General features: G+C 49.0%; 1 protein-coding gene and 1 long non-coding RNA gene across 18 annotated transcripts in view; one reads left to right on the forward strand and one right to left on the reverse strand.

Moving 5' to 3' along the window:
- The first annotated feature begins 5,704 nt into the window (after nucleotides 1-5,704).
- AZGP1 (alpha-2-glycoprotein 1, zinc-binding) overlaps nucleotides 5,705-20,369 on the forward strand; it is a 41,997-nt gene continuing 27,332 nt past the window's right edge. For 2 of the 3 annotated variants that reach the window (XR_014145199.1, XM_081819381.1), the window contains exons 1-4: nucleotides 5,705-6,086; nucleotides 7,863-8,123; nucleotides 10,124-10,399; nucleotides 18,867-18,959. Coding sequence is in view for 2 of the 3 variants with exons in the window: in XM_081819381.1 (XP_081675507.1) it covers nucleotides 6,011-6,086; nucleotides 7,863-8,123; nucleotides 10,124-10,399; nucleotides 18,867-18,943 (690 nt within the window). In the remaining variant the exon portion in view is untranslated. Of the gene's footprint in view, nucleotides 6,087-7,862; nucleotides 8,124-10,123; nucleotides 10,400-11,240; nucleotides 11,815-18,866; nucleotides 18,960-20,369 lie in introns of those variants that run through there. The other variant, XM_006748241.3, reaches the window with a different exon arrangement.
- On the reverse strand, nucleotides 6,689-15,346 carry LOC115937376 (uncharacterized). Of its 15 annotated transcripts, XR_014145214.1 has the most exons (7): nucleotides 15,143-15,344; nucleotides 14,417-14,488; nucleotides 11,411-11,581; nucleotides 10,986-11,115; nucleotides 8,623-8,704; nucleotides 7,210-8,175; nucleotides 6,689-7,002 (listed from the first exon to the last, which is right to left on the reverse strand). It is a non-coding gene; the product is annotated as an uncharacterized LOC115937376 (long non-coding RNA). The 15 variants fall into 15 exon arrangements; XR_014145212.1 differs by having other exon boundaries at nucleotides 7,210-8,704; nucleotides 10,996-11,115; nucleotides 15,143-15,346; XR_014145200.1 differs by having other exon boundaries at nucleotides 7,210-8,704; nucleotides 15,143-15,345.

The raw sequence follows: 20,369 nt of genomic DNA on the forward strand, positions 1-20,369 counted from the left end.
GGAGTTTGCCACTGAATAAGAACATAGAAAGGTAATGAATTTAGCTCCATTGGAAACAAAAGTTTGTGTGGAAAAGTAAAATAATTATAGTTGACTGCATAGCAGAGCTGTAAAGTTATTACATAGTCATAATAATGGAAACAATGAAAATAGATCTGACCTAAGTTCTCATATATAATATTTATATTAGGAGGATGGGTGAAGGGAGATGGAAGTGTGTGATGGAGGCTGGCAAAGGGAAGAAAATAAATCCTCTCTTCCAGGATATCTATATAACGCCTAACACTGAAATATCAAGAAAGCATTTTATTCAGAGACACGGAGGTAAACATCTCAAAATAACCAGCCAAAGTTTAAGCAAATCACTGCATAAAAAATGAAGAAAAATATTTTGGAAACCATATTACTTTTCATAAATTAGGCATTGAAAAAATACTTATCTTGGGGCACCTGGGTAAGTCAGTCATCTTATTAAGTGTCCAACTCTTGATTTTGGTTCAGGTCACAATCTCAGGGTTGTGAGATCCATCCTCATGTTAGGGTCTGCAATGGGCATAGAGTCTGCTTAAGATTCTCTCTCTCCCTCTCCTTCTGCTCCTCCCCCTCCCTTTCTAAAAAGGAAGGAAGGAAGGAAGGAAAAGCAAGGAAGGAAGGAAGGAAGAAAAAGAGAGAAAGAAAGAAAGAGAAAGAAAAAGAAAGAAACTTCCTGTCTCACTGGAAAATGGTTAAGGGAAAAAGGGAGGAACTGCAGAAAGATCCTGTAATTGGAAGTAACAGTGTAGAAAAAATCTTTTTAAAGATTTTATTTCTAAGTCATCTCTACACCCAATGTGGGGCTCAAACTTACAACCCTGAGATCAAGAGTCGCATGCTCTACGGACTGAGCCAGCCAGGCACCCCTGGAAATTTATTTTATTTTATTACTTTTTAAAGATTGATTGATTGATTGATTTAAGAGAGAGAGGGAGGGAGGGAGAGAGAGAATCTGAATCAGACTCTGAGCTAAAGCGCAGAGCCCAACGCAAGACTCAATCTCACGACCCTGAGATCATGATCTGAGCCAAAACCAAGAGTTGGATGCTCAACTGACTGAACCATCCAGGCACCCCTGGAAATTTATTTTAAACAAAAAAATTGACTGAACCCTCAACTGCTTTTATGGCTTTATAGGATAAAATCAATAATAAAAAATTTTTAGAAACACAACAGAGATGGAAACGATGCCGTGAACAAAGCAGGAAATGAGGCCAGACTAGCTGGCTGTGTGTGGGGGCCCTACATTCAGGGTCTTGCACCTTCTGGGGAATGTTGGGTTGAGAGCTCTAGAGTAAAAACAAAGAAAAAAAGCAGGGTGGTGTTCTGGAGATATGCCTACCACAATGGACATATTCATCAAATTCAACAAAGAAATCCCAGCCTGAGTGCTCCTGGACCCTGTAGCCCTGGGCACCAATCAGAAGTGGGAATCAGAGAACATCCCAGTGAAGTGGCTGGGGCCTGCCTGGAGGAGGAGTGTCCTGACATGCTCAGAGGGATCACCTACTACCTAGACTAAGTCCAGTGCTTCCTATGTTCTACTCACCAGCAATGAGCAAGAGAAGGGCCAAGGAACCTTGAGAAGAGGAGACATGGCAGGTTGAAGACCCAGTGGAAGAGAAAGAGGGCTTAGAAGTATGGAATGGTGTTCCTCAGAATCCTACTTAACCCACTAAAAATAATTCTCAAAAGCTCTGGGTTCAGGATGAGAATAAGAACAGGGAGGGACATTGCCGGCTCACTCCTGAGCCTCAAGGAAGGTGCCTAAATTCAGATTCTTTCCTTATCTTGAGCTTCCTAGGGAGAAACTGGCCTGGGTAAGCCCCATGGACCTTTGCTTCTCTCTCTCATTCGTAGTTTTTCTCATGCCGAATTGGGTGCACAATATGTGAAAATACTGTCTTTGATACTTGGTCATGGAAGAAAACCCAAATAACTCAGAAGGAAATAATTCAGCCAGTGATATTTCAAAGAAACTTCTGGCCCCTTGAACAAATTTGAAAAACCACGTGACAGGAAAAGAATTTCAGATCAATAAGGAAACCCAAAGTCCACAGGAACAAGCCAGGCTAAGGCAGACTGGAACGTGAGACCCCACCCCACCACAGCAGGAGAGATGGGTTGGGGGTGGGCAGGGGGAGGGAACCTCAGAAGACCCCAGGACTGGCCAGCTGTGGGGGAAGAGAAGAGGGACACTGAGCCACTCAGACATCCAGAGGAAACTTCCCAGAGAGATTGAGATTTCAGAGGAGGAAGTGAAGGCCAAGACAGCTGGCCAAGAAGAGATGAAAGATTGTTCCTGACCAGGTGGGTGTGAGATGGCTGAGGGGAGGGCCACAGGGGCCTGACAAGGGACATGACTGAGGGTGAGGCTGGGCTGTGGGCATCACCGGGCACACCAGGGAGGATAGAGGGCCCAGAGGACCAAATGTGGATCCTTCCACGAGCACCTCCTGCCCGCCCAACAGAGAACCAGCAGCAGATTCTCCTTCAGGCAGGACCAAGTTCAAGTGCACTCTGAGAATGCCCCACCCCAGGAGGACCTCATTGCTACAAACTGTCTCCTTCTTGGCAATTCCTCAGTCACTTTGGAATTGCATATTGCTCTATATCGGGGGACCACTCTGCAAACAGCCCACCAGCCCCAAGGGTACATGGGAAGACCTGTGTTTCCATGTAATTGGCTTCCTCTGTATCCTCCGTATTTTATTTTATGCATCAAAAATTATCTTGAGGGGAGCCTGGGTGGCTCGGTCGGTTAAGCGTCTGACTCTTGATTTCGGCTCAGGTCTTGATCTCAGGGTCTTGAGTTCAAGTCCTGTGTTGGACTCCATGCTGGGTGTAGAGCCTACTTAAAACGAGAAAAAAATTATCTTGAAAGAAAATAAATAAATTTTAAAATTAAAAAAATAAAAATTATCTTGAGGATAACCAGCAAGGGAGGCGATGGCACAAAAGGCCAAGAACCACTGACCAAGAGGGATGGGGTATGCAGAGACCAGAGGCTGTGAGGGACAAGCTGCAGGAGTGGGATGTGCCTCATTCGTTGGATGATATTGGATACTCGTTGGATTGGAGCCCTTCAGAACCTGATTCCAACCTCCCTTTTAAATTTATCATCCCACCTGCCCATCCCCTCAATCTTCATGAACCCAGTTTCCACCAAATTGGCCTTAATGACCCTCACATAGGTCTGGCACCATCTCTTTTTGTCTTTGCTCATGTATCCGTTGATGTATTTATGTAAGTGTTATTTTGTTGTCTTCTCTCTGTCAAGCACTGGCCTAAGCACTAGGGACAGAAAAATGAACATGACAGATACCATCCCTGTCCTTACAAAATTTGTCCTTTATCTGCCAACAGAAATTGGCATTTCTGGGGCACCTGGCTGGCTCAGTCAATGAAGCATGCAACTCTTGATTTCGGGGTTGTGAGTTCAAGCCCCACGTTGGGTGTAGAGATTACTTAAAAATAAATTTTTTTAAGTAGTCTCCACACCCAGCATGGAGCCCAACGTGGGTCTTGAACTCACAACCCCAAGATCAAGACCTGAGCAGAGACCAAGAGTCAGACACTTAACTGACTGAGCCACCCAGGCATCCCTAAAAATAAAATTTAAAAAATATATATAATATATATATACATATATTATATACATATATAAATATATGTATATAAAGAAATTGGCATTTTTTTTAAACTTTCTTTTTAAGATTTTATTTATTTATTTGAGAGAGAAAGAATGAGACAGAGAGACAGCATGAGAGGGGGAGGGTCAGAGGGAAAGGCAGACTCCCTGCTGAGCAGGGAGCCTGATGTGGGACTCGATCCCAGGACTCCAGGATCATGACCTGAGCTGAAGGCAGTCACTTGACCAACTGAGCCACCCAGGCACCCAGAAATTGGCATTTCTATCTCTGTTCCATGTCCTGTTCAACCACAGTATGTCCCATGCTGCCTTTTTCCTGACACCATTCCAGATTTGAGTTCCTTCTCCGATAATTCCTTGTTGGCATCCATCATAGGAGATTGGCAGGAAACTCCTGACCACACTTGGTTTTTAGATTTCTTAGGTTTTCATAATTAGGTTACACAACCTAATTTTCTGTTGTTAGGTTCTAATCATTAATCAGTATTAGGTTTTCATCTGTTTCATCCTGGCAATTGCAAAAGACAAAAGATTCTTTCCACACTGTCACAGAAATTGCCTAATTTTTCAGGCTGTGCTTTAAGTCAGTAATTCCTGCTTCTGCGTTTACACTCTTTTTCTTTAGGCTCTCCAACACTTCTGGACTCCACATTCCCAGACTTGGGTCCCTGATTTCCTTAAGCCCTTCACACTGTCCTATGGTAGCAGCTGCTTAGGACCTAAAATTTTGCCTTCAATGAGCATTTCATTCTGGCGGACCGCAAGAGATAACTCAGTCAGGTGTTTAACTCTCCACAGAGTAAAACCACAGCCTGCAAGAAAGTTCCCAAAACGTGTGTATCGTCTCTGCATTCAGCCCCAGTCTGGCCCTGTGATCAAGCCCGGTTACCCTCCCTCCATTTCCCTGTCCCAATTTCATTATCAGTCAGAATCTTCAGTTGCTGAAACAGAATCTAATTCTGACTTGAAGCAGAAAATAAACAGATTTATCGGTTAGCCGTCGGAATCAATGGAGAGACTGGAAAACCTCGCCTCAGAATTAGGTGGGAGAAACACAGGGAAAAAATCACACCACTGAACAAGTCCTGTAAACACACACCGCTGCCGACAGTAGGGACCAACGACACCACCTCACTGGACGCGGGGCACCCCCACAGCTTGCAGCCCCGCTGCTCCCAGGCCATGGCGGTTGCAGCCGCCGCCGAGCTCCCCAGAAGGGACCGCCCGCTTTGTCGCCTTCCGTGCGTCCCCGACACCTGCCTCCGCGGCCAGGGCGCCGGCGTCTGCTTGACCGAGCCCAAGCCGGGCGCACCTGTTCTGTTGCAAGGAGGCTGCCAAAAGGGGCATCGGGCTACTTCTGCCTCCAGGGTGGAAAAGCCTGGATTCCCCAAGCATAGGAAGGGGTGCAGGGAGGCAGGGGCGCCTGGGCGGCTCCGTGGGGTGAGCGTCCAACTCTTGGTTTCAGCTCCGGTCGTGATCTCAGGGTCGTGCGATGGAGCCCCATGTCCGGCTCCTTCCTCTCCCTCTGCCCCTCCCCCACTCACGTAAGTGCGCTCGCGCTCGCTCTCAAATAAATAAATAAATCTTAAAAAAAAAAAAAAAAGAGGCGCCTGGGTGGCTCAGTTGGTTAAGCAACTGCCTTCGGCTCAGGTCATGATCGTGCAGTCCCGGGATCGAGTCCTGCATCAGGCTCCCTGCTCAGCAGAGAGTCTGCTTCTCCCTCTGACCTTCCCCCTTCTCATGCTCTCTCTATCTCATTCTCTCTCTCAAATAAAAAAATAAAATCTTTAAAAGAAAAAAGCAAAGAAAGGGAGGGAGGCAGAGATGTGAATGTCCTCCACGCAGAACTCCAGTGTGCTGGGTGAGAGAGAGAGAGGGTCCCACCCTAGCTGGGGTCTGCCATGTGCAGAACTTTAACAGAGGCAGTCTGACAACACCCCAAACCCCCCGCAGTGAGCCTAGGGTGATAGACTGGAAAGGCTACACACACCCCAGGCATCTGCCACTTAACACTCCCGCTTCCCTCCTCCCTCGTGCCCTGGCATTCTGTCACCTGGGGGATACACAGTCCCAGCCCGTCTTGGCTCTCAGTCTGCACACCGTCTGTGAGCTGGCTGAGTGCAACCTCTGCCCGGGGTGGCTTGTGCATCCTTCGCTGTCACTGTCAGAGGAGGAGCCTGTCCTGAGTGCTTATTGGCTGTGGAGTCCTTTCCCAGGCTGGGCTCACAGCCCAATCATTCCCAGAACTACACCTGGCTTTATTTCCAAGTAGTCTGCTCTGAGCTCCATGACTCAGGGCAGTCCAGAATCTTCCGGTCAGGCAAAATGGGCACAGTGGTGTCTGTCCTGCTGTCCCTGCTACTCCTTCTGGGTCCTGCAGTCCCTCAGGAGACCCAAGCTGGTGAGTGAGGAAGCCAGGGTGGCTCTGGGGGACAGATGGGCTGGAGAAGGGCCTCTAATGCAGCTGGGATTCCCAGATATACCGTGGGAGTGAGTGTCCAAGGCTGTCACCTAACTCAGCTCACAAACGTCGAGAAGCCTTGAGGGAGCCTCTGAACTCATGCTCAGTGAGGCCTTAAGAATCAGAAGCTAAAACTCTTAGTTTACAAATGAGCAAAACTGAGACCAAAGAGGTGAAGTGACCTGGCGAGGGTCACACACAAAGCAGGAGTCACACAGGTAGAACTTTCTGTCCCTTGCTTTCTTCCAGTGGCTGGGTGAATCTGTCTGGTTCTCAGAGAAAGAGGGAACAACCCTAAGGGGCAGATGTGAAGGCAGGTTAACTGGACGGTTGTACAAGGAAAATGATCCCCTCCCCCCACAGTCAGACCACAGTGCTACCATTAGCCCTGAGGGCAAGTTAGGGGGAAAGAAGCCAGCTGGAATCTGGGAAGCTCCAGAGTCCACACTAGGATAGGAAAATGAGGCTGTTTCCTGGCCACCAATTACATGAAGAAATGTAAGCTAAACTGTGCATGTCTGAAATTCGTTACATTTAAAAACTATGAGGATGCATGTTTTATTTTAAAATGTTAATCACACCCTACACCAAAATCTGTATTAGTCAGGGCTCTCCAGAGAAACAGAACAGACAAGATGTAAATACAGAAAAAGAGATTGATTTTAAGGAACTGGATGGCACAATTGAAATCTGCAGGTCGGAGACCCGGAGAAGAGTCAGTGTTGCCATCTTGAGTCCAAAGGCAGTGTGGAGGCAGAATTCCTTCTTCTTTGGGGGACTGGGCTTCTTTCTTGTGGCCTTCAACTGATTGGATGAGGCCCACCCACTGTGAAGGGTAATCTGCTTTACACGAGGTCTAAAGTTAATCACACTGAGAAACTAATTAGCAAGAATAATTTCAGTACTTGAACTAGGAATCATCCATAGAACCTCCAACATTATTAACCCCAATGTGAGTTATATCCTGAATTAATTGGAAATGTCCCCCCTCTCCAAGCCCCTGCCTCACACCAAAACGCAAGGTACAACCCTGGGAATTCTGAGATCCAGATCCTGGCCTTACCCTGTGCCAATCCATTCTAGGTCATCTCCTGAGTTTTCTGGTAAATTCTTCCTACACATTCGAATTCTATGTCTTAGATTAAGTTGTGCTCCAGTAACAAAGTTTTTAGTGGCTTAACCCAACAAGTGGTTTATTTCTTGCTTGTGTAAAGTGAATACAGATAAGGCAACGTTCCTGTCTTCCCTGGCGTGACTCAGGAATCTGGGATATTTGCACCTTCGGACTCCTGGTTTCATCCTGAGGTCTCCACAGTCATCACATAAATAAAAGAAAGACAGAACAAACCAGTTAATAGGGCCTCAGACCAGAAGAAAGACATCACTCCCACTCACATCCCCAGAATGCACATCACTCCCACTCACATCCCCAGAATGCAGTCGCATGATCCCAAAATACATACAAGGAGGCTGAGAAATATTACCTTCTTATGTGTCAAGAAGAAACAATAAAGTGAAAACACAATGGTGTCTGAAGTACCATACCCAGGATAGAGGTAGGGCCCTTTGCACTTGGGTGAGCCTCCAGAGTGGTGAGGCTGAGGGCTGGGGAGGATGAGACCCAGTGGCCACAGCCCCCTTTCTGGCCCTCTGCTGCCCCACATTGGGCATCCCTTGCATGGACCCCACACCTCAAAGTCTTCTCCTCTTTTTCAGGGCCTTACTCTCTGAGCTTCTTCTACACTGGGCTGTCCAAGCCCAGGGACGGCTTCCTCAGCTTCCAGGCCACGGCCTACCTCAATGACCAGGATTTCTTTCACTATGACAGTGAAGATAGGAAGGCCATACCCTCGTACCCCTGGAGCCAGATGGAAGGAATAGAGGACTGGGAGAACGAGAGTGAACTTCAGAAGGCCAGGGAGGACATCTTCATGGTGACCCTGAAGGACATCATGGACTATTACAAGGATACAGAAGGTCAGTGGACCGTGGACTGCTGGGGTGGAGGGTCTTAGCTCAAGAGGCAGCCCTGCAGGGGTGAGTGGAAAGGGGTCAGCAGGATGGAAGTAATCCCCGTCCCGAAGGAGGAACGGAGAGCAGGGTAGAAATACGCAGACACTCTGCATCCCCCCAACCCCACAGCGCATCCGCTTTCCTCCTGCCCCATTCCATCCCATCCCATCCTCACTCCCAGGCCTCAGCTCTGACAGGAAGTGATGTCAGAGTCAGCTCTCATCCCGGCATGCGTCACCTCTCAGCTGCACAGCCCAACCTGTCTGAGGCTGATCCTACTTTAGAAGGCATCAGGCTCCCTTGCCCAGGGATGTTGGGAAGAGTGAGCTAACCCTGGGGTCCGTCAGACCTGGGTTCACATGGTGGCCCGGCCAGTCACTAGCTGTTTGACAATGAACATGTTCTTAATTATCTGGTCTGAATCTGTGAAATTGGAACCTTCAAAAGATTCCACAAAACTTACCTATGCAAATTCCATGAAAGCTAGAACATCGTCGGTCTTGATCTCCCCAATCGTCCCATCACCTGGGACAGCCACTAATAACCTGCTCAAATGAAATATGTTGAATGATTGAGAGAAACTGCCTCACACAAACCGTGGCCCATACTGGGAGCTTAGTAGGGACTGAATTCAAAGCCACACACTGTTAGAGTTACATGGAATCCTGAAGACCCTCCTGTCCATAAGGAGCGGACTCGGGAGGGCTCATCTGGAATTGTGTTAGGAGGAGGAGGAGGAGCCGGGACCCCCCCACCCCCCCAACCCCCCATCCCCAACCCTGTGTCCCAAGTCAGCCAGTCACAGGCTGGTGAACTGTTGATGCTAAATCATCATAGGGTGAGTGTCGAAAGATGGGTTTCTGAGCACAAAAATGCCTAAGAAGCTACGTAGAATCTGAAAGTTTCCTACAGGAGGCCAGAGGTACGCAGACATCTGAAGGATAAGGAATGGGAAGCCCTGGTAAGGAAAAGGGCCCGCACTGTGCATCAGAAGTAGGAGCGGGTGAGGTACCCGGGTGCCTGGGAAGGACACCAGCAGACATCTGATGGGCTGGAATAAAAATGCTGAAGCAAGTAATTATGAGTAAAGAGGGTAAAGAGAGGAATGGAGGGTGTGAGAATAACATTTCCTGAGCACCTACTATGGGCCAGGCACAGGCGTCAACACTGGGAACGCTCACAGCAACGCTCTAAAGCAGCACTGTGGCCGTTGCTGTTTCCAAGCCGAGAAGACCAAAGCACAGGGAGGGTAAACGCTCAAGTTCACGCCAGGTCGGGGCGGAGAGAGATCTGCCGTTTGCACCCAGGGAGCTTGGGATCAGAGCCTGGGCCCACAGCGCTAATCAGTATCGGGTCCACACCAATTGTGTCCCCCTCCCAGAGGAGGCCAGCTTCCAAGACTTGTTGCTCACTGGGCTGAGAGGGGGCTTCAGAGATTCGTCATGAAGATCTTAGGCCCCAGAATAGAGGGGAGCCGTGATCACATCATGTTTACTCAAGCGGTAACATGAGCTCCACTTAGAACAGCGAGAAAAAGGAGAGATTTGGTAATCTGTATAAAACTCCGAATAATCTCTATTTAACTTGGAGATGGCACTTCAGTGTGGTTCTGTCAGGTTCCTAAGAACTCCCAGTGTATTCGACGTTCACTAGATGAGATGATGCCGGAGGGTGGGGGGCAGGAAGCTGGGAGCACGGTGCATGGTCTGCAATCCCTGACCCTCCCCAGCTGGGAAGGATGCATTGCAGCTCAGATGGGCCTAAAACACCAAACCAAAGCACCTTTCCCTCTTCTGCTGTATGTGTGACTCATAACCCATTTGCCAAGATAAAGGGACCACATGCTGAGATTTCCAAAACCTCGCTTCCTGTTGTTTCTGCAAACTGGGTAGGAGTCGAAGTTATTAAAATGGAGTCGATGCCAGGCTGACTGACTTCCCCGGGGGGGCCCGGGGCGGGTGCAGAGGCTCACACCTTTCAGGGAATGTTTGGCTGTGAGCTCCGGAATAACAAAAGCAGTGGAGCATTCTGGAGGTACGCCTACGATGGAAGGAACTTCATCGAGTTCAACAAAGAAATCCCAGCCTGGGTCCCCCAGGACCCAGCAGCTCTGAACACCAAGCAGAAGTGGGAGGCGGAAAAGGTCTACGTGCTGCGGGCCAAGGCCTATCTGGAGGAAGAGTGCCCAGCGATGCTGCGGAGTTACCTGCAATACAGCAAGATCCACCTGGACCGACAAGGTACCCCCCGCTTCCTAGGTCCTGCTCCCCCCGTGCTGAGCTGAGAAAGACCAAGGTGATCTCAGGCTGGGAGCCCGGGGAGCATCTCAGGCCCAGGTGGTGTCTCTCGGATGATGCCTCCCAGCTGGGCAGTGGAAGAAGGCAGGTGTGGGAAATGCCTGCCTGTCAGAGCCTGGTTGTCCCAAGCCGAGACTTCGGTTTGGGAAACAGTGAGAACGAGGGTCCTGTGGGACAGAGCAGGCATGGGTCTGACAGAGAGAGCCACAGGCAGAATTAAGGCACGGAGCTGAGAATGGGAGAGGAGGGAGCCCCAAAGCTCACTCAGAAGTTTGGGAAAAAGGGGCGCCTGGGTGGCTCAGTCATTAAGCGTCTGCCTTCGGCTCAGGTCATGATCCCGGCGTCCTGGGATCGAGCCCCACATCGGGCTCCCTGCTCAGCGGGGAGTCTACTTCTCCCTCTCCCACTCCCCCTGCTTGTATTCCCTCTCTCGCTGTGTCTCTCTCTGTCAAATAAATAAATAAAATCTTTAAAAAAAAAAAAAAAAGAAGTTTGGGAAAAAATAGAAAATGTATGGGGGGGTAGTCACAATTTCTTGCCATCAGATGTCAATACACGGTGGAGGGACAGGGGAGCCCGAGGGCTGTTGTGGTCATTCCACGATCCAACGGGGAGGCTCCTGGGAACCCTCGGCCTTGCCTGATCTTTGCAAAGGTTCCCTGGGGAGGCAGACACAGAGCTTGGAGTTCTGCTCATCACTGACGCCCAGAGAGCGGGAGGGAAGGGACGTGAGCGGGAGCCATCGAGGGCAGACCCTCAATGTCCACGCTCTGTCCCTTCGCAGATCCCCCCACCGTGTCCATCACCAGCCACTGGACCCCAGCAGAAACTCAGACACTCAAGTGCCGAGCCGATGGCTTCTACCCACGAGAAATTGAGCTGCACTGGATTCAGGGGGACGATACACAGGAGGCTGAGGGGGGAGACGTTGTTCCCAGCGGAAACAGCACTTACCAGTCCTGGGTGGTGATGTCAGTTTCCCCGCAGGACAGAGCCTCCCGCTCCGGCTCCGACTCCTACTCCTGCCGCGTGAAGCACAGCAGCTTGGCCCAGCCCCTCACTGTGCTGTGGGCGGGAGCGAGGGCTGAAGGCTCCGAGGGCACCCGGGGGCAGTAGCCACCCCTCCTGCGGGACAGGAGAGACGAGCTCTAGAGGCCAGGGGTCAGGTGGTGGATTCAGGGACACAGAAGCCTAGAATGCCGGCCACGGAGCTGACTCACGGCTCAGTTGTCTTGCAAAACCCCCTTAATCTAATCTGTGAATCAAATCAACAGTAATCACCTTGCCTAGCACACAATGTAGAAAAGCATTTTTTTAAACAGAGATGATACAAAAATGGGAGTAGATGTTACCCTTCATCCTGTGCTTCTAAGCCTTCGATTCATCTGAAATTCTTGGTATCGACTTAAAGCAACGTTTACAGGGCATCCTGCCCTGGGGGGTCCACTGTAGCATGGCGTGGACCGTCTGGTCCCTTGCGCCTTGTTCAGGAGCCCACTGTGGATGTCCCCTCTGTTGTGAGGTCGTAGAACCTCTTTAATACAACCCACGCCTCTTCTGTGCCTCAGTTGCCCAGACCTGCCTCCTCCCAGTGAGCAGCCACCCTCCATTCCAGGTTCCCACACCTTCTGGTCTTGGAGCCGCCACAGACCCTAGCTCATCTGAGAGGCTTCCTCCCTCCAGGACGCACTCCCAGGAAAACAGGAATCAGATGTTCTTGGACTCCCTCCAAATTCACTTGAGTTTGTTTTTTTTTTTTTTAACCCAGTTACCCACCACCGTCCACAGGTTTAAAAACCCCAAAAGACAGAACAGACCTCTCACCCCTGACCTTTCTATGAAGCTCATCTGCGTGACGCACACTTCCTTCCCTTCCCAGCCCTGGGCCTCCGAGTTGGGCTCCTTAAGGAAATCATCCCCCGCATTCAGTATGCTGAGCTGACCCTTAGTCTTTCTTGAAAGCCTAAATTTGAAGGTTCTACTTGTCATTTTTGATACTTTGACCCAGTTTGGAAATCAAAGCTGAGAAATAGCTTCCTCAGTCTATGTGAAATCCACATTCCTCTCCTCTAGAACCAAAAAAAAAAAAAAAAGTCCTGTTTGAACGGTACAGGCCGCAGAGGAAAACAATCCAAATAGTCACGATGGAAAAATATGGCCATGAACAAATAAAGAAAACCACGTGACAGGAGAAGGATTTCAGATCAATAAGGAAACCCAAAGTCCACAGGAACAGGCAAGCTAAGGCAGACTGGAATGTGAGACCCCGCCCCACGACGACAGGAGAGATGGGTTGGGGGTGGGCAGGGGGAGGGAACCTCAGGAGACCCCAGGACTGGCCAGCTGTGGGGGAAGGGGAGAGGGACACAGAGCCACTCAGACATCCAGAGAAACTTCCCGGAGAGATTGAGATTTCAGAGGAGGAAGTGAAGGCCAAGACAGCTGGCCAAGAAGAGATGAAAGATTGTTCCTGACCAGGTGGGCGTGAGATGGCTGAGGGGAGGGCCACAGGGGCCTGACAAGGGACATGACTGAGGGTGAGGCTGGGCTGTGGGCATCACCGGGCACACCAGGGACCCACACCGTGGGTCCTTCCACGAGTACCTCCTGCCCACCCAACAGAGAACCAGGAGGTTCTCCTTCAGGCAGGACCAAGTTCAAGTGCACTCTGAGAATACCCCACCCCAGGAGGACCTCATTGCCACAAACTGTCTCCTTGGCAATTCCTCAGTCACTTAGTACTATTTTGTCTCTCTCGAAAATTCCTCTGGGGATAGTTCACCAGCTAGACTGCAGGGATGGAGGGCTCGGATTTAGGCAGGAGATGCCAACAGGATATGGGACTTAATGTAGTTGCTGTTAAGGTCCTCTCCAATTTTGGTTGAATGCTGCTTTTCCAATCTGGCTTGTCACTAGAACTTATTCTGCTTATTGAAACAATACCCTCTGTCAAGGTTCAGCCCACATCTTACCTCCTCCCATGACCACTACCACGATCAGTAATTCCAACTTATACTCGTCCATGCTGAGATGTCTCTCAGAAATATCAGGGAAGATTTCCAGAAAGACATTGAGTGAAGCCAATGTCCACTCTATCTCAGCATCATCCCAGACCATTCTCCTTTTTGTTCCTTTCCAAGTGAAAGGAAAGGAATCAACGATGGGAATATCTGGGGGAAGAGCATTTGGGGCAGAGGGGAAAGCGAATGCCAAGTCCCCAGGGCAGGAACAATCGTGGTATTTGAAAGGCAGAATAATGACCAGTGGGCTGGAGTGTCATAAGAGAGGATGTTGAAAAGGCAGGTAGCAGTCAGATTGTGCAGGGCATCGTTTGCCTTGGGAAGGAGTTTCTACTGCAAACGGCAACACCTGGTAGGTTCTAACCAAGATGGCAGTAGGATTTGCTTTAGGTTTTTTGTTTTTTTTAAGATCTTATCTATTTATTTGAGAGAGTGAGAGCAGGGGCAGAGGGAGGGGGAGAAGCAGGCTCCCCTCTGAGCAGGGAGCCCAGTGGTGTGGGGCTTAATCCCAGGACCCCAAGATCATGTCCTGAGCTGAGGTCAGAGACTTAACCGACTGAGCCACCCAGGCGCCCCTGCTTTAGGTTTCTAAAACATCACTTTGGCTGCTGTGTGAGGAAGGGACAATGGTGACAAAAGGGTGGAAACAAGGAGACCAGAAACAAGTCCCCGGAAGGACTCTGGACTGGAATCCTAGCAGCTGTGAAGGGAGCAAGCAGCCAGAGTTTAGGATATATTCTGGACATCAAGCCTACAGGACTTGCAGATGGACCAATGAGCCTTGAGTTTGCTGATGGGTTAGATAGGAGCTGTGGGGGAGAGTGGTGACTCAAATTCGGATCCCAAGCCTTGGACCTGAGTCACTTCTGGCAGCACCCTCCCCCACAGGCTATGTCACACACAGCCTCCAGCCTCAGCCCCTTTGATGGCTCTCACCCACCTGATCCCTACTGCTGGAGCACTTGCAAGCTTCCTGCTTCTCATCGGAGGAAACATTTTCAAGATGACCCACCTGGAATAGTAGAATAGTATTTCCAGTACTCCCAGTCCCTGCTCTGGTTCCCAGTGTAGCTCCCCACCAACCCCCAGAACCAGCCTCCAAAGCAATGCGTGCTATTCCTTTCTGCGTCCTTCCTCGCTCTTACCGCTCAGACCTCTGTCTTCTCCCCCACTAGCCGGAGCTGCAAGCTAAGGTCCCAATTACGCCCCACGCTCGCATCCTCCCCTTACCTGGCCTGCCTGCACACCCTCGGATGAGCTTGTCCCTCCAGAAACCCCTCCCTAGCCCTCCAGACGCAGCTTCAGCGTGTCCTACGCGCCCCCTCGTGGTCGAAAGGCAAAGGTGCAGGCTGGTCGTGCTCACGGGGGCGGGGTCTCCTCCCGCCAGAGTGCCAGGAAATGCACACGCACCCCTGGAACCCAGGAAGCCAAGGTGGCTGGATTTATATCCCCAACCACAGCAGAGCTCCGGGAAGCAGAAATGCTTTCTACCTGGGAGGTGAAAAACTGTTATCGATCATTCTAAACTAAGAGCTGGCAGAGAGAGGAAAAGATCCAACTGAAACGCTTCCGTGAAGCCCCCTTGGACCGGCTCCTCCAGCCCGTGGCTGCCCCAGAGTTTATTTGCTCCCTTCTTCAGTCCTGACCCGATACTCCTCGCTCTCACCTGCTCTGGTTCAAGGGCTTGCGTTCGGCTTTGAACTTCAAATCCCAGTGCCTACTTCAGGCAAAACAGTGAACTAGTGACAGAAGGAGACCTCCTTAACCAATGTGGCATTTAGGAATGCCCCTCAGCTGCAAGGAATAGCATACTTGACTGCAGATGGTTCATACAACAAACGAGGGATTTTTCTCAGCTCCGGGATAGCGTCTCTATGGGTTTTTTGTCTCCCCCTACTGGTCACAAAAATAATTGCAGCAGGTGTCAGGAAGGCGTCCTCAACAATTTCAGCTCAAAGCCCGGAAGCATGGCCCTAAGATAATGACCAAAACCTCTCCCCCCCACCCCCCCACCCCCGCTACTCACCCCACCACAGTTCCTGCCTTTGTTCACGGAGGGAAACCTTCCTAGGAAGACACACCCACCCACCCCTTCCGACTTCAATTTACATCTCACTGCCCAAAGCCAGTTTCCGAGTACATGTCACAGGCTGGGTCCCTTTCGTGAGATTAAGAGTTTTCTGTCAATTCTTGTCAAAATCAGAGCGCATTTTTTAGCACACAAGAAGGAGGGAGATTATTTCGGGGTAAGCAGCCAACAGTTTCTGTTACATTTGAAAAAAATATGATATAATGTTAAAAAAAAAACAGTTACCTCACTTAATGAAACATTAGCACATTCCCATTAAGGTCAGGAATAAAACCAGAATCTCTATTTCCACAATTATTCAATATTTTTCTGGCACTTCTAAGTTAATTCCTTAAGACAAGAGGAAATGAGAAGTTCAAATACTAACAATCATGAAATGAATTGACACTTATTAGCAGATGCTCTGCCTTCCTACCTAGAAAACTCAAAATCAATGGCCAATTCCCTGAAATAAGTCAAAGAGTTCAGAAATGTGGGTGACAAGCAAATATACAAGATCAATAGATTGCCTATATACCAACAACAAATAGTTGGGAAATATTAAAGAAAAAAGGAAACCCAATCACAATTGCTTTAAAAGGAATAAAAATAGAATACCCAGGAATGACTGGATGTTTTCCTCGGGATTGATCAGGGCGCCCTGATTTATACAGGTTATTGTTTGCAATGGAGTTCCACACCTTTGGCCTTGAATCTGGTATTTGCCCCTTCTCTTTAGGAACCCAATGAAGGGCTCTCCCAGGCCTCCTGGCTCAAGCCTTCAGGCATATCCTGTCTCCTACTCAGACTTCCTCTCTACCCAAGCTATGTAAGGGGTCTGGAGAACCAAACACAGGCCAGGTTGCAGTGGCCTGAGAACAATGTGTCTTCGATATGGGAATAAAGTCTTAATATAATACTAAACCCCCTCCAAAAAATATATATATATACAAAATAGTGCACATGGGAGTTAGTATGGGTTACTGGCTAAGTAAGCAGTCTCTGGAATAAGATTGAATGGTTTTGACTGGAAGCTCTGCGGTTTATAACTGTGTGATCTCTCTACCTCAGTTTTCTTGTCTGTAAAATAATAGTAGTGTATACCCCAGAATGGGATGAGGGTTAAGTGAGCCAACACAGGGAACACTCTTTAGTGGCAGGTACGTAATAAACATTCAAAAATTATTAGCTACAGGGGTGTCTGGGTGGCTCAGTCGGTTAAGCATCCAACTCTTTTTTTTTTTTTAAGATTTATTTATTTATTTGACAGAGAGAGACACAGCGAGAGAGGGAACACAAGCAGGGGGAGTGGGAGAGGGAGAAGCAGGCTCCCCGCCGAGGAGGGAGCCCAACACGGGGCTCTATCCCAGGACCCTGGGATCACGACCTGAGCCGAAGGCAGACCCCCAACGACTGAGCCACCCAGGCGCCCCAAGCATCCAGCTCTTGATTTCAGCTCAGGTCATGATCTCAGGGTCATGAGATCAAGCCCTACATTGGGCTCCAGGTGGAGCCTGCTTGGGATTCTTTCTCTCCCTCTCCTTCTGCCCACCCCCCACTCACTTGCACGCTCTCTCTCAAATAAATAAATTTTTAAAAAAATAATTAGCTATATTAAGTATTCTATCATGGTTATTGTTACTGAGAGAAAGGCCTTCTTAAGCCAGGTACTGTTCAAAACTCATTAATTCATTTATTCTTCAAGACAACAGAAATGTTTTCCATGCAACTCCCAGGTGAGGCCCTTACAGGGAAGGGGTGAGCCCTCCTTCCCCCTTGGTCTTCCTCATCCTGCTCCTTGGGATTGGGTGTGGTGCCTGGAGCTCCATCTTCAACTGTGACATTGAGAACCACACCCTGGGGACAGTGGAGCAGAAAGCTGGAAACAACCAGAGTGCCAGGTGCCTGCCGGTGGAGCCCCCAGCCCAGCCCTAAACCGCCTAAATCCAGACTTTACAAATGTGAGAAAAACAATCCTCTGTCTTGTTTCAGCCGCTCACATTTGGAGTCTCATTCACAACCATCAAACCTGTATCCTAACTGATAACAGCCTGCCACCAGGCAGTTTCTGCCATTTGAGACATTCCTGGGTGTAGTATTGAAATAAGAGCTCGGCCTTCTGAAATGCCCTTTCCTTAAACTGAGACAGGGCCAATTAGAAGGAGATAAGAAGCCCAAAGCAAGGGGCACCTAGCTGGCTCGGTCGGTGGAGCATGCGGCTCCTGATCTCAGGGTTGTGAGTTCGAGCCCCACGTTGGGTGTGGAGCCTACTTTAAACAAATAAATAAGCTTTTTAAAAAGAAGAAAGAAGCTCAAAGCAAAATGTTTCCCAGGTAGTAATGTTGCTTAGGGACCACCTAGGCAGACAATTTTCGTTAAACTAAAGCTGCCTGGCTGAGAGTGCCAAATCCTAACCACTAAACCACCAGGGAGCTAAAGCTGCCTGGCTGGAAAATTAAATATTAATAGCTGTACATTAATAGTTAAAAGGAAATTTGGGAGCATGAGGGTGACCCCAAAATAATTTCAATATACACACTGTTCTCTTTTCACTATGCCCCATTAACTTTGCCTTGCCTTCTCTCAGCCATCCGGTCCCACAGGTGCCTCCTAGGCTCACAACACCTGCTGAGGGAGCAGTCGGCTTCCCTGGACCCTTGAGCACCCAATCCTTACATGAGGATCTTAAAACACATTGGGCGTGTCAGTGTCAGATTTCCTTCTCAGGCTAAAGGGGCCCCTTTCAGAATTCCGAAAGACATTTCCTCGCTAGGTGGTAGGCTCAACTGCAGTTGCACCATACTGCCACGAGAGGGCACTATGTACCCATGCTAACGGATTGGGAGAGGCTCAGCCGCTTTAAGAACGTGTAGGGCTGGCGGGAACCCTGGTTTGCTGATCCCTTTCATGAGGTCATCTCACTTCGTTTTCACACCTGTCCCCCAGCATTTCCACCTGAATGTCCTGAAGACCCCTCAGAATCCCAAGTTCAAATACCAGCACGATCTTCCCCCTCCACCCCATCCCCAGAGGAAACCAGAACAATTTCTCTCCTCCCCCTCCTCTCTCCCCCTCCTCCCCCTTTACCTCCTCCCCCTCCTCTCTCCCCCTCCTCCCCCTTTACCTTCTCCCCCTCCTCTCTCCCCCTCCCTCCTCCTCCCTCTCCCTCCTCCTGATTCCTCCATCTCAGTTAAGGGCATCTTTACCCTCCTAACCACCCAAACTAAGACCTTTGGTTCCTATCCCCTCCCTTTCACCCCAGACAGCCTAGATGTCACCAAAACCAAAACAGGCTCTCACTCAGGTCCTTTTGTCCACCCAGATTGCTCCTGTCTGACTGTGCCTCCCTCGGGCAGTGCACAGTCCTCCCCAGTCGCCGGCCTTTCCCATCATCCTTGACGCTCTGACAACACAGGTGAGATCATGTCATTTCCTTTTTTAAAGGCCAAGAAAGGTGGAAACGACCGGAGTGTCCATCGAAGAGTGAATGTGGTCTAGCCATTCAATGGAATATTATTCAACCTTAAAAAGTAGGAAATTTCAGGGGCGCCTGGGTGGCTCAGTCAGTTAAGCGTCTGCCTTCAGCTGAAGTCATGATCTCGGTCCTGGGATCGAGCCCCACGACAGACTCCCTGCTCAGCGGGGAGCCTGCTTCTCCCTCTCCGTCTGCTGCTCCCACTGCTTGTGTTCTCTCGCACTCTCTCTCTCTCAAATAAATAAATAAAATCTTTAAAAAAAAAAAAAAGGAAATTCTGACACATGCTCCAACAGGGATGAACCTTGAGGACATCATGCTAAGGGACAGCAGGGCTTGGATTCATCCAGAACTGACTGTTGGACCCAGATAGTTTTATCAATAGGCCAGACTTTTGAGACAACAGTCCCAACACATGGCAAAGGATGTGACAGAGGGATCTACTTCAAACATACGCCGATTTGAAGAAAACCTTTAAATCAGTTACTTCCTTGGTCTCTAATGTCCATTTTTAAATAAGGGAAATTTCTGGGTTGAATTTACTTTTCTGAGTAGCTCTTCCTACTGAAAGAAAGGGAAGTTCTCAATCTTCATTCTCTACCTGGGAGTAGCTTTGCCTAAAAAGTAATAAAGCTGGCATTCAGCTTTCCAAACAAGGCTTTTTGGCTTTGGTTACTGCAAATCTGTCTGAAGTCACCTCGTGCAGCTAAGAGGACACACCAGCCGAGAGTTAGTCGGCTCCAGAGCCACTCCTGGATCTTCCAGTTCCTATGTGAGCACTCTAGGCAACTTATTTATGCTCTTGGGTTTTGTTGTTGTTTAAAGATTTTATTTATTTATTTGAGAGAGAGCACGAGCAGGGTCATGATCGGCTCAAGTCATGATCTCAGGGTCCTGGAATCAAGCCCAGCATCAGGCTCCGCACTCAGCAGGGAGTTTGCTTGAGATTCTCTCCCCTTTTCTCTCTCTGCGCCCCCCCCACTTGTGTGTGCTTGAGCGTGCTCTCTCTCTCTCAAATAAATATATAAATCTTTAAAATAAAATAAACGTCGGCCATCAACAAGCTTGCAGTTTTGCTGTTGTTGTTGTCATCAATGTGATTAGCCCATCAGGACCAAAAGAATTAAAATAGTGCTTTCTGATGTAAATATAATGCAAGCACATACAAAATGTTAAATTTTCTAGTAGCCACATTTTGACAAGCAGAAAGAAGCAGGTGGAGTTAACTTTAACGCTATTTTTTTTTTAAAGATTTTATTTATTTATTTGAGAGAGAGAATGAGAGACAGAGAGCACGAGAGGGAGGAGGGTCAGAGGGAGAAGCAGACTCCCTGCCGAGCAGGGAGCCCG

Source organism: Leptonychotes weddellii, chromosome 5 (genome assembly GCF_054177405.1).
Source record: "Leptonychotes weddellii isolate Sample4059 chromosome 5, ASM5417740v2, whole genome shotgun sequence".
In the NCBI taxonomy this organism is placed as follows: domain Eukaryota; kingdom Metazoa; phylum Chordata; class Mammalia; order Carnivora; family Phocidae; genus Leptonychotes; species Leptonychotes weddellii.